Source organism: Salvelinus fontinalis, chromosome 29, assembly GCF_029448725.1.
Source record: "Salvelinus fontinalis isolate EN_2023a chromosome 29, ASM2944872v1, whole genome shotgun sequence".
Taxonomy (NCBI): Eukaryota; Metazoa; Chordata; class Actinopteri; order Salmoniformes; family Salmonidae; genus Salvelinus; species Salvelinus fontinalis.
The window spans coordinates 12,122,688-12,136,502 of NC_074693.1; the positions used below are offsets into that span (position 1 = coordinate 12,122,688).

At 45.9% G+C, this 13,815-nt stretch overlaps 1 protein-coding gene across 1 annotated transcript; it reads right to left on the bottom strand.

Annotated features, from left to right (window-relative positions):
- Nucleotides 1-1,178: 1,178 nt before the first annotated feature.
- gm2a (ganglioside GM2 activator) lies at nt 1,179-12,456 on the bottom strand. The gene is made up of 4 exons (XM_055888274.1): nt 12,118-12,456; nt 11,860-12,012; nt 8,869-9,051; nt 1,179-2,819 (listed from the first exon to the last, which is right to left on the bottom strand). Exons 1-4 carry the CDS (start codon nt 12,214-12,216, stop codon nt 2,661-2,663), a joined length of 594 nt encoding a protein of 197 aa, XP_055744249.1. The 5' UTR covers nt 12,217-12,456; the 3' UTR covers nt 1,179-2,660.
- Nucleotides 12,457-13,815: the final 1,359 nt, after the last annotated feature.

The following is a 13,815-nucleotide window of genomic DNA, read 5'->3' on the forward strand; positions in this document are numbered from 1 at the left end:
ACAGCCGGCCGGGGACAAGATTATGTTTGCACCTATAGTGCCCCTGGCTGAAGTTTATAGATATGAGAGGAGGGTACATACAGGAAGTTTATAGACATGAGGGGAGGGTACATACAGGATGTTTATAGACATGAGGAGAGGGTACATACAGGAAGTTTATAGACATGAGGAGAGGGTACATACAGGAAGTTTATAGACATGAGGAGAGGGTACATACAGGAAGTTTATAGACATGAGGAGAGGGTACATACAGGAAGTTTATAGACATGAGGGGAGGGTACATACAGGAAGTTTATAGACATGAGGAGAGGGTACATACAGGAAGTTTATAGACATGAGGGGAGGGTACATACAGGAAGTTTATAGACATGAGGAGAGGGTACATACAGGAAGTTTATAGACATGAGGGGAGAGTGTATACAGGACATTTATAGACATGAGGGGAGGGTACATACAGGATGTTTATAGACATGAGGAGAGGGTACATACAGGAAGTTTATAGACATGAGGGAAGGGTACATACAGGAAGTTTATAGACGTGAGGGGAGGGTACATACAGGAAGTTTATAGATTTGAGGGGAGGGTACAAACAGGAAATAGAATATACATGCAGGGCTAACAGGAAATCATAAGCTGTTAAACACTAACAGTTTGCAGGAGTAAACAGAACTTGTAAACTCTTCTTCTTTTCTATTTCATATCTTTGTTATAGGGGAAGGAACACTGTGACAGTTATAAAACACAACTTGTGTCCAAACAGTAATCATTATTATTATTACTGTGCTCAATTGCTAGCTATAGAAAACAGACTGGGCCTCTCAAATGAGGCATCTGCTCTGAGACATATTTTGAGAAGGAGAGGGAGAGATGGAGGGGAGAGCGAGAGCTATAGAGAGAAAGGGAGAGAGAGGCTACAGAGCACCTGGACATCTGTTAGTGTAAAGTGAATTGGAGTACACCCTGTAAACATCAGGAATGAGGACACAAAGAGTGGATTTCCAACTGCAGACTGACTGGTCAACATCAGAAAGATTAAGTACTAACATATCCATCATGTAATCAACGTTTAACCTCTAGTGCCATCCTGTGGCCATCCTGTGAAACTGCAGAGATTCAAATTCTGGACACCTTGATTGCGCAATACAGTAATGCATTTCAGAAAAAAAGACTTACCAACATATAGGATATTATTTTATTGAAAAGAAATATGTTTTTACAGTGAAATATTGACCAACATATTATAGTAGTAAGCATGTCATTTCTAAATAATCAAGGTGCAATTTTTCGTGTTGATTCCTTAAGACTTCTATACCCGATAACCATTTCATTAGAATTATTATTTAAGATAGGAAGTGCACTTACATTCCTTACAACACTTTAATTGGTTATAGAATTAGCCTATTGGTACAGTGTTATACGAGGGTAGGAATTGATTGGCTGCTTTCATTCCATTTCCCTTTGAAACATCACACAGTCCCACCTGATTTGCAGATCTCATTTCCAGCATGTCTATTTAGGCACTTTGAACATGTCAACAATAAAACACCTTCAGAAAAAAACTGATCAATACACCATCAACAGGAAGAACAACATATTCCCAGGGGTTGTAAAATCAGAAGTGTCACCACTAGAAACAGGAAGTAGCATTACGACCCATAGAACCAAAATGGATGACACAGTAAGCATCAGCTAGAAACGACTGTCACAATTAAAAACTCCTAAAACTACTTGTCATGTGACCAGTACCTTACCCAGGGTAAAAGCCGATGACCAATAGAAGCATACCCGTGGCCATTCACCCTTGAGAAGAAATCTAATAAAAATAATTCTGTATAAAAAAGACAGTGTAAAACATTATGAAAAAGAATCATACTGGTTATGACAAGTTCATAGCAGTACAGTAGGAAGCCATGCAAAATCACTCAACTTAACTGTTTTACCTGAAAGTGAGTCTGAATTCTATCCTAAACTACAGTACCACTACAGTAGCAGCTCAGTTACTGCTTGTTTGGTACAGGGCCAGTATCCACAAAGCGTTTTAGAGTACTGATCTAGGATCAGCCACCCCCCCTCTTATTCATTACGACTGTAAAGGTAAAACTGATCCTAGAGCAGCACTCCTACTCTGAGAGGCTTTGTGTATACTGGTCCACTTCTCAATTGGCGGTTTGATGAGACGAGAAGAGATGAGAGCAGAAGTTCCCTTCAGAATAAAGAAGAGAAATTGTCAGTACACCAGCTCATTGAATGGTACATAATGTTTCCTGTATCCATTATTTAATTAGAGTGGGCAGAGAAGGTAATTTATTCACCATTTAATTAGAGTGGGCAGAGAAGGTCATTTATCCACAATTTAATTAGAGTGGGCAGAGAAGGTAATTTATTCACCATTTAATTAGAGTGGGCAGAGAAGGTCATGTATCCACCATTTAATTAGAGTGGGCAGAGAAGGTCATTTATCCACAATTTAATTAGAGTGGACAGAGAAGGTCATTTATCCACCATTTAATTAGAGTGGGCAGAGGAGGTCATTTATCCACCATTTAATTAGAGTGGGCAGAGAAGGTCATTTATCCACCATTTAATTAGAGTGGGCAGAGAAGGTCATGTATCCATCATTTAGTTATTAGAGTGGAAAGAGAAGGTCATTTATCCATTGTTTAGTAATTAGAGTGGACAGAGAAGGTGATTTTGAGGCAGCCCAGTTCTTTCTCCATAGCTCCCAGCACTCCTTGTACTCTGTAGTGTCCGTTGGTCAGCCAGTAAGGCAGGTCAATGTCAGGGAGGTAGAAGTCTGACTCTGGTAGTGTGTACACCCCCTTAGAACAGACAGGAAATAGAGGTTTCAACCAATACACTTCCACTTTGTCCCAAATGGCATCCTATACCCTATATAGTGCACTACTTATGACCAAGGCCCATAGGGCTCTATTCAAAGGTAGTGCACCTTGGTCAAAATATATACAGGGATAAGGTGTCGTTTGGGACACAGCCTTTGAGCGAAGCATGTTTTACTGTATAGAAAAGGTATGCACCCTCAGGAGAGAGGAAATAGGTCATTTGAACACAATAGACATTGAGTAAACAGATACAACGTATCCTTGAGGAAAAACAGAATGAGTACTGAGCAACAGAACGTTAAGCGCAAATGTACAAAACATTTAGAGAACGTTTTGTTGTTTGTCTAGCTGCTGTTCAACAAACAGGACAATAACTACATTGCACTGATGAGGATATGAAAGAGGGAAGTAGCCTAAGTGGTAACCACTGAATAACAGGTACTTTCCACAACACAAACCATGTAGGAGGGTTGTGTTCAAAAGGCACCAAATGGAAGAAAATGGACAGATATGCCTATAGAAGGACCAGGAACGCCCATGCCTATAGAAGGACCAGGAACGCCCATGCCTATAGAAGCAACAGGAACGCCCATGTCTATAGAAGGACCAGGAACGCCCATGCCTATAGAAGGACCAGGAATGCCCATGTCTATAGAAGGACCAGGAACGCCCATGTCTATAGAAGGACCAGGAATGCCCATGTCTATAGAGGGACCAGGAACGCCCATGTCTATAGAAGGACCATGAACGCCCATGTCTATAGAAGGACCAGGAATGCCCATGTCTATAGAGGGACCAGGAACGCCCATGTCTATAGAAGGACCAGGAACGCCCATGCCTATAGAGGGACCAGGAACGCCCATGCCTATAGAAGGACCAGGAACGCCCATGCCTATAGAAGTACCAGGAACGCCCATGCCTATAGAGGGACCAGGAACGCCCATGCCTATAGAAGGACCAGGAACGCCCATGCCTATAGAAGGACCAGGAACGCCCATGCCTATAGAGGTACCAGGAACGCCCATGCCTATAGAAGGACCAGGAACGCCCATGCCTATAGAAGTACCAGGAACGCCCATGCCTATAGAGGGACCAGGAACGCCCATGCCTATAGAGGGACCAGGAACGCCCATGCCTATAGAGGGAGCAGGAATGCCAATGCCTATAGAGGGACCAGGAACGCCCATGCCTATAGGGACAAGGAACGCCCATGCCTATAGAAGGACCAGGAACGCCCATGTCTATAGAGGGACCAGGAACGCCCAGGCCTATAGAGGGACCAGGAACGCCCATGCCTATAGAGGGACCAGGAACGCCCATGCCTATAGAAGGACCAGGAACGCCCATGCCTATAGAGGGACCAGGAACGCCCATGCCTATAGAGGGACCAGGAATGCTCATGCCTATAGAAGGACCAGGAACGCCAATGCCTATAGAAGGACCAGGAACGCCCATGTCTATAGAGGGACCAGGAACGCCCATGTCTATAGAGGGACCAGGAACGCCCATGCATATAGAAGGACCAGGAACGCCCATGCCTAGAGAAGGACCAGGAACGCCCATTCCTATAGAACACAGGTGTCAAACTCATTCCACGGGGGGCCGAGTGTCTGCGGGTTTTCGCTCCTCCCTTGTACTTGATTGATGAATTAACATCACTAATTAGTTAGGAACTCCCCACACCTGGTTGTCTAGGGCTTTATTGAAAGGAAAAACCAAACGCCTATAGAAGGACCAGGAACGCCCATTCCTATAGAAGGACCAGGAACGCCCATGCATAAAGAAGGACCAGGAACGCCCATGCATATAGAGGAACCAGGAACACCCATGCCTATAGAGGGACCAGGAATGCCCAGGCCTATAGAGGGACCGGGAAAGCCCAGGCCTATAGAGCAGGGGTGTCAAACTCATTCCACGGAGGGCCTAGTGTCTGCAGGTTTTTGGTTTTTCCTTTCAATAAAGCCCTAGACAACCAGGTGTGGGGAGTTCCTAACTAATTAGTGATGTTAATTCATCAATCAAGTACAAGGGAGGAGCGAAAACCCGCAGACACTCGGCCCTCCGTGGAATGAGTTTGACACCTGTGCTATAGAGGGACCAAGAACGCCCATGCCTATAGAGAGACCAGGAACGCCCATGCCTATAGAAGGACCAGGAACGCCCATGCCTATAGAAGGACCAGGAACACCCATGCCTATAGAGGGACCAGGAACGCCCATGCCTATAGAAGGACCAGGAACGCCCATGCCTATAGAAGAACCAGGAACGCCCATGCCTATAGAAGGACCAGGAACGCCCATGCCTATAGAAGGATCAGGAACGCCCATGCCTATAGAAGGACCAGGAACACCCATGCCTATAGAAGGACCAGGAACGCCCATGCCTATAGAAGGACCAGGAACGCCCATGCCTATAGAAGGACCAGGAACGCCTATGTCTATAGAAGAACCAGGAACGCCCATGCCTATAGAAGGACCAGGAACGCCCATGCCTGTAGAAGAACCAGGAACGCCCATGCCTATAGAAGGGCCAGGAACACCCATGCCTATAGAGGGACCAGGAACGCTCATGCCTATAGAAGGACCAGGAACGCCCATGCCTATAGAGGGACCAGGAACGCCCATGCCTATAGAGGGACCAGGAACGCCCAGGCCTATAGAAGGACCAGGAACGCCCATGCATATAGAGGAACCAGGAACGCCCATGCCTATAGAGGTACCAGGAACGCCCATGCCTATAGAAGGACCAGGAACGCCCATGCCTATAGAAGTACCAGGAACGCCCATGCCTATAGAGGGACCAGGAACGCCCATGCCTATAGAGGGACCAGGAACGCCCATGCCTATAGAGGGAGCAGGAATGCCAATGCCTATAGAGGGACCAGGAACGCCCATGCCTATAGGGACAAGGAACGCCCATGCCTATAGAAGGACCAGGAACGCCCATGTCTATAGAGGGACCAGGAACGCCCAGGCCTATAGAGGGACCAGGAACGCCCATGCCTATAGAGGGACCAGGAACGCCCATGCCTATAGAAGGACCAGGAACGCCCATGCCTATAGAGGGACCAGGAACGCCCATGCCTATAGAGGGACCAGGAATGCTCATGCCTATAGAAGGACCAGGAACGCCAATGCCTATAGAAGGACCAGGAACGCCCATGTCTATAGAGGGACCAGGAACGCCCATGTCTATAGAGGGACCAGGAACGCCCATGCATATAGAAGGACCAGGAACGCCCATGCCTAGAGAAGGACCAGGAACGCCCATTCCTATAGAACACAGGTGTCAAACTCATTCCACGGGGGGCCGAGTGTCTGCGGGTTTTCGCTCCTCCCTTGTACTTGATTGATGAATTAACATCACTAATTAGTTAGGAACTCCCCACACCTGGTTGTCTAGGGCTTTATTGAAAGGAAAAACCAAACGCCTATAGAAGGACCAGGAACGCCCATTCCTATAGAAGGACCAGGAACGCCCATGCATAAAGAAGGACCAGGAACGCCCATGCATATAGAGGAACCAGGAACACCCATGCCTATAGAGGGACCAGGAATGCCCAGGCCTATAGAGGGACCGGGAAAGCCCAGGCCTATAGAGGGACCAAGAACGCCCATGCCTATAGAGAGACCAGGAACGCCCATGCCTATAGAAGGACCAGGAACGCCCATGCCTATAGAAGGACCAGGAACACCCATGCCTATAGAGGGACCAGGAACGCCCATGCCTATAGAAGGACCAGGAACGCCCATGCCTATAGAAGAACCAGGAACGCCCATGCCTATAGAAGGACCAGGAACGCCCATGCCTATAGAAGGATCAGGAACGCCCATGCCTATAGAAGGACCAGGAACACCCATGCCTATAGAAGGACCAGGAACGCCCATGCCTATAGAAGGACCAGGAACGCCCATGCCTATAGAAGGACCAGGAACGCCTATGTCTATAGAAGAACCAGGAACGCCCATGCCTATAGAAGGACCAGGAACGCCCATGCCTGTAGAAGAACCAGGAACGCCCATGCCTATAGAAGGGCCAGGAACACCCATGCCTATAGAGGGACCAGGAACGCTCATGCCTATAGAAGGACCAGGAACGCCCATGCCTATAGAGGGACCAGGAACGCCCATGCCTATAGAGGGACCAGGAACGCCCAGGCCTATAGAAGGACCAGGAACGCCCATGCATATAGAGGAACCAGGAATGCCCATGCCTATAGAGGGACCAGGAATGCCCATGCCTATAGAAGGACCAGGAACGCCCATGCCTATAGAGGGACCAGGAACGCCCATGCCTATAGAGGGACCAGGAACGCCCAGGCCTATAGAAGGACCAGGAACGCCCAGGCCTATAGAAGAACCAGGAACGCCCATGCCTATAGAAGGACCAGGAATGCCCATGCCTATAGAAGGACCAGGAACGCCCATGCCTATAGAAGGACCAGGAACGCCCATGCCTATAGAAGGACCAGGAACACCCATGCCTATAGAAGGACCTGGAACACCCATGCCTATAGAAGGACCAGGAACGCCCATGCCCATAGAAGGACCAGGAACGCCCATGCCTATAGAAGGACCAGGAACACCCATGCCTATAGAAGGACCAGGAACGCCCATGCCTATAGAAGGACCAGGAACGCCCATGCCTATAGAAGGACCAGGAACGCCCATGCCTATAGAAGAACCAGGAACGCCCATGCCTATAGAAGGGCCAGGAACACCCATGCCTATAGAGGGACCAGGAACGCCCATGCCTATAGAAGGACCAGGAACGCCCATGCCTATAGAGGGACCAGGAACGCCCATGCCTATAGAGGGACCAGGAACGCCCAGGCCTATAGAAGGACCAGGAACGCCCATGCATATAGAGGAACCAGGAATGCCCATGCCTATAGAGGGACCAGGAATGCCCATGCCTATAGAAGGACCAGGAACGCCCATGCCTATAGAGGGACCAGGAACGCCCATGCCTATAGAGGGACCAGGAACGCCCAGGCCTATAGAAGGACCAGGAACGCCCAGGCCTATAGAAGAACCAGGAACGCCCAGGCCTATAGAGGGACCAGGAACGCCCATGCCTATAGAGGGACCAGGAACGCCCATGCCTATAGAGGGACCAGGAATGCCCATGCCTATAGAGAGACCAGGAACGCCCATGCCTATAGAAGGACCAGGAACACCCATGCCTATAGAGGGAACAGGAACGCCCATGCCTATAGAGGGACCAGGAACGCCCATGCCTATAGAGGGACCAGGAACGCCCATGCCTATAGAGGGACCAGGAACGCCCATGCCTATAGAGAGACCAGGAACGCCCATGCCTATAGAAGGACCAGGAACACCCATGCCTATAGAGGGACCAGGAACGCCCATGCCTATAGAGGGACCAGGAACGCCCATGCCTATAGAGGGACCAGGAACGCCCATGCCTATAGAAGGACCAGGAACACCCATGCCTATAGAGGGACCAGGAACGCCCATGCCTATAGAAGGACCAGGAACACCCATGCCTATAGAAGGACCAGGAACGCCCATGCCTATAGAAGGACCAGGAACACCCATGCCTATAGAGGGACCAGGAACGCCCATGCCTATAGAGGGACCAGGAACGCCCATGCCTATAGAAGGACCAGGAACGCCCATGCCTATAGAAGGACCAGGAACGCCCATGCCTATAGAGGGACCAGGAACGCCCATGCCTATAGAGGGACCAGGAACGCCCATGCCTATAGAAGGGCCAGGAACGTCCATGATAATTTTTAATTGCAAAATGGTTTCAAATGATTGTGCCCACAGCTTTAAAGGGACAGTAGCAGGGGATGAACTACAGTATAGACTCACAGCTTTAAAGGGACAGTGGCAGGTGATAACCTACGGTATAGACTCACAGCTTTAAAGGGACAGTGGCAGGTGATAACCTACGGTATAGACTCACAGCTTTAAAGGGACAGTGGCAGGTGATGACCTACAGTATAGACTCACAGCTTTAAAGGGACAGTGGCAGGTGATGACCTACAGTATAGACTCACAGCTTTAAAGGGACAGTGGCAGGGGATGCCGTATGTGTGAAGAGGTTCAGGACAGTCCTGTCCTGGCGGTATCAGCTGGTTGAGCAGGTCACAGCCGTCTGTGTAATGACAGCTCCCGATCTCATCCAGACATGGGATCTTGACCCAGAACCCTGCCACCTCCTTCTCCAGCGTCACATTCACCTAAGAGAGAAATATATAGGGCCAGTTAAGTGGGATGTCTGGAAAAACATGGAAGGCTACAGTAACAGTACACCTATCCACAAGGTAGGCCATCACGAGGTTACATTTACCTATGGACAAAATACTGTTATTTAACTACAGTTCGACTGTTGACTGGCCAATTTGCATCCTAAACAGGGCCAGGGTGTTATGAAAAACAAAGTATCAATACAATAAAAGGTGTCAATAAACTATATTTTATAGTTGTACCACCAAGCTTGGTCAAGTTACCTAAGAGGAGAAAATAGGACCAGTGCCATGGTGTTTTAAAGCCTTGTCTAATGCCACGCTATTCTTGACTTGAACATTGAGCCCTAGTCGTTTACAGCAAAGAAGAAAATGTTATATTCTTCCCTTGCAATGATGTCACCATTGGAATTCTGCAATGTTAGAAAGAATTTGGGTTAGGCTATTACTGCCCTACCAAGCTAAAAGGCTGTAACTGCTCATTTGGTCAGAAAATGTGTTAATGTCATTTTTGCTACATTAAATACATGCTTAATCAGGTGGACCAGTAACCTGCCTCTATTGTATTGTGTTTTGGAAATAAATGGGGGCCGTCAAATCAAATCAAATCAAATGTATTTATCTAGCCCTTCTTACATCAGCTGATGCCACAAAGTGCTGTACAGAAACCCAGCCTAAAACCCCAAACAGCAAGCAATGCAGGTGTAGAAGCACGGTGGCTAGGAAAAACTCCAGAGAAAGGCCAAAACCTAGGAAGAAACCTAGAGAGGAACCAGGCTATGAGGGGTGGCCAGTCCTCTTCTGGCTGTGCCGGGTGGAGATTATAACAGAACATGGCCAAGATGTCACGTTAGCAGTAACTGCATACTGTGAAACCAAGGTAAATAAAATACATTTTTCTCAGTTCCACACTATGAACAGTTACTGTCTTTTTACTTGGTAGCGAAGGAAAATTATAATCTGGCACTGTGATCTAAGTAATTGATTTCCAAGAAGAACAGTTAAGTCACAATTCTATGTATTGCTTCAACTAAAGCAATTCAAGTTCAGGAACAACAGAATGTCTACTACGTGAAAGCAGTCTGTTGCAAAAACTTCCAAAATGCAACAATGTTACATTGGTGCATTCCTGATCAGAACATTGCCCACACCACTGCCAATGCCATCCCTTCTCTTGTGAACTCTACATTGTATGGGTGAGCATTGTATCAGGAAGTATACTGTATATTTCATATCTATTTGGGTCATCAGTGCAGCAGAGCGGGGTTTATGTGGTGAGCTGCTCACATGAAGCTCATGGGAACAGTGAGTCAGACAAACCTGCCCCAGGCAAGTTTCTACCTGTTTAACAACACAGCACCCAGAAGCACCCAGAGCCACCCAGAACTACCCAGAGTTCCCCCCAGAAGCACTCAGAGCCAACAATAGACACACACAGACAAAGTGGAATAGGCTCTCACCTGTCTGAATAGGCCTACAGACTGAAATGGCTAAGTAACAGCTTTCAATTCTGTTGGCAAGTTTTTCAGGAAGAACTGATTTATTAGGGCTATAGTGTGTACAACTGGCTTTTACTGTGACCATTTTTTATCCATGAAGAGCCTATTCATTCTATATACATGTATATATTAAAAAGACAGGTAATATCATATGCCTATCTCAAAAACGAATGGTTGGTTAATTACATCCACTAGCTACCAGCGCTGTAAAGTCCTTAAGTAAAAATACTTTAAAGTACTACTTAAGTAGTTATTTGGGATATCTGTACTCTTGATATTTTTGACTACTTTTACTTCGCTACATTCCTAAAGAAAATGATGTACATTTTACGCCATACATTTTCCTTTAGCAGGAAAGGAAAATTGCTTTATTCGCACACTTATCAAGAGAACATCCTTGGTCATCTCTACTGTCTCTGATCTGGCAGACTCACTAAACACAGAACATCTCTACTACCTCTGATCTGGCAGACTCACTAAACACAGAACATCTCTACTACCTCTGATCTGGCAGACTCACTAAACACAGAACATCTCTACTACCTCTGATCTGACAGACTCACTAAACACAGAACATCTCTACTACCTCTGATCTGACAGACTCACTAAACACAGAACATCTCTACTACCTCTGATCTGACAGACTCACTAAACACAGAACATCTCTACTGCCTCTGATCTGACAGACTCACTAAACACAGAACATCTCTACTGCCTCTGATCTGACAGACTCACTAAACACAGAACATCTCTACTGCCTCTGATCTGACAGACTCACTAAACACAGAACATCTCTACTACCTCTGATCTGGCAGACTCACTAAACACAGAACATCTCTACTACCTCTGATCTGACAGACTCACTAAACAGAGATGCTTTGTTTGTAAATGATGTCTGAATGTTGGAGCATGTCCCTGCCTATCCGTTAATTAAATAAAACAAGACAATTATTCCATCTGGTTTGCTTTATATTAGCAATTTTAAATTATTTATACTTGTACTTTTACTCTTGATACTTAAGTATATTTTAGCAATTACATTTACTTTTGATACTTAAGTATATTTAAATCCAAATATTTTTTGACTTTTACTCAAGTAGTATTTTACTGGGTCATTTTCACTTTTACTTGAGTAATTTTCTATTAAGGTATCTTTACTTTTATTAAGTATGACAATTGGGTACTTTTTCCACCACTGCTGGCTACCTAAACAAATCAGTATACTTCATAAGAAATCAAATAGCATTCAAGATCTCATTTGAGCATTTTATGAGGACACCCTTGGTGCATGCTTAGTACTAACAGCGAGGGGAGCGGCCAGCTCGACCGTTGTGTTCCCGGACGCACTGGCAGTCAGGTCCCCTGGAACTGTGATGGGGTCCGGGGACAGGGCTAGGGTCTTCAGAACCGCTGGGTCGTCTGGCTTACCGCAGTTCTCCCATGAGAACCCAAAGATCTGTGCAATAGCATTGAATAGTCTATGTTACTATGCCATACATAATGAATTGATAGCGTAGGTTACTGAACAACATTTGAATAGATTTAAAGATATTTCACTCGCCTTTGCAGAATATGCCGTGCGCGTTTTCTCGAAATCCAAAGCACCATTCACCTGCATTACAATGCATAGTGTTATCACAGCAGCAATACAGTTCTTCATTGTGCTAATCTACTCTACAGCAGAGCTATAAATAATTACGGTTAATTCAAAATAACAGCAGAAATCGCTTAAACTAAGATTGTGCACGTTGAAAAAGAATCGGTAATGACTGTGTCATAACACTTTGTGAGGCGGTGCGGTAAAGATTTGTTTTCACGTTTCAGTCCCACTTCCGTGTTTATCAACGCAAACTGGACGCTCCATTAAGCGGGCACAAATGTCAATGGCCAATTCTTAATTGTATCCTCGCGTCCTCGCTCCTCTCTCCTTCTTCTCAAAACCCATTGTAGGAAAAGGTCAGATGGGCGGGACCTCTGGCTCTCTCATCCAATGGGGTTTGAGAAGGAGGCGAGGAGAGAGAGGACGCGAGGAGACACAGTTGAGATCTTCCCACAGTCAGAAGTTTATTTACCAGATGTGTTAGTTTTCGTAATCAATTTAATCCCTCACTTGATACCTCCAATCAGGAAATTGGTCTTTATTCTTTAGATTGATCAATTGTGATACAGGCTTTTGTGAACAAATCTAATTCATAGCCTGTCTGCCACATAAAGACAATTCAGTGGTTGCCATATTTAGTTCTAAATACAGTAGCCAAACATCTCAGCAAAACTGCCATCCATTAGTATCCAATCCAGGTTCCAAAACAAGCATTTAGCATTGCAGCTAAACGAATGGGATAGACTTCAATCAATCAATCACATTTATTTATAGAGACCTATTTACAACAGCAGTTGTCACAAAGGCCTATACAGAAACCGAGCCTAAAACCCACGAGAGTAAGCAACGCAGATGTAGAGGCTTAATTGGTTGCTAGCCTGAGGCACTGTATTTTGAAGATAACGTTTACACCTATCTAGGTAGCTGGTCTATAGTTACAGTAGCAGCCTTGTCTACAGGCATCTTGTTCTACAGTACTGTATATCTGCTTCCCACCACCAGATGGAGGTGTTGTCTTTATTTCCTCACCTCCCTGTGCACACCATTGCATGGCCTCAAATCCCAGTGAACACCATGGCATGGCCTCAAATCCCAGTGAACACCATGGCATGGCCTCAAATCCCAGTGAACACCATGGCATGGCCTACTCTCAGAGATTTGACATCGTAGACAATGCTGAAAGCAAAGTGCAGCAGTGTCTTGCACTATTTTGAATTTAAATTTTAAAATCTTTTCTGTGTTATTTTCTTATTGTATTTCGTTATTTTCGTATAGTATTGCTTTTGTCAGTCATATAGCCTATACCTAGTCAGTCATATAGCCTATACATAGTCAGTCATATAGCCTATACCTAGTCAGTCATATAGCCTAAATGTCATGCATTGACAACATTTATCCCAGATAGGCAAATTATTGTAAAGTTCTACAAGCTGACCAGTTAATATTCTGCAGATGCATTAAGATATTTCTTGCAATGCAGCTCATGCAAATAGCCATTGGGTGAATGCAACATGCAGCGCCCTCTACACACTCGCTGATTTCAATGTATTCTGGTGGGACAGCTAATAACCCTGGGACAGCATAGTGTCAGGACTGGTGGGATAGCTAATAACCCTGAGACAGCATAGTGGCAGGACTGGTGGGATAGCTAATAACCCT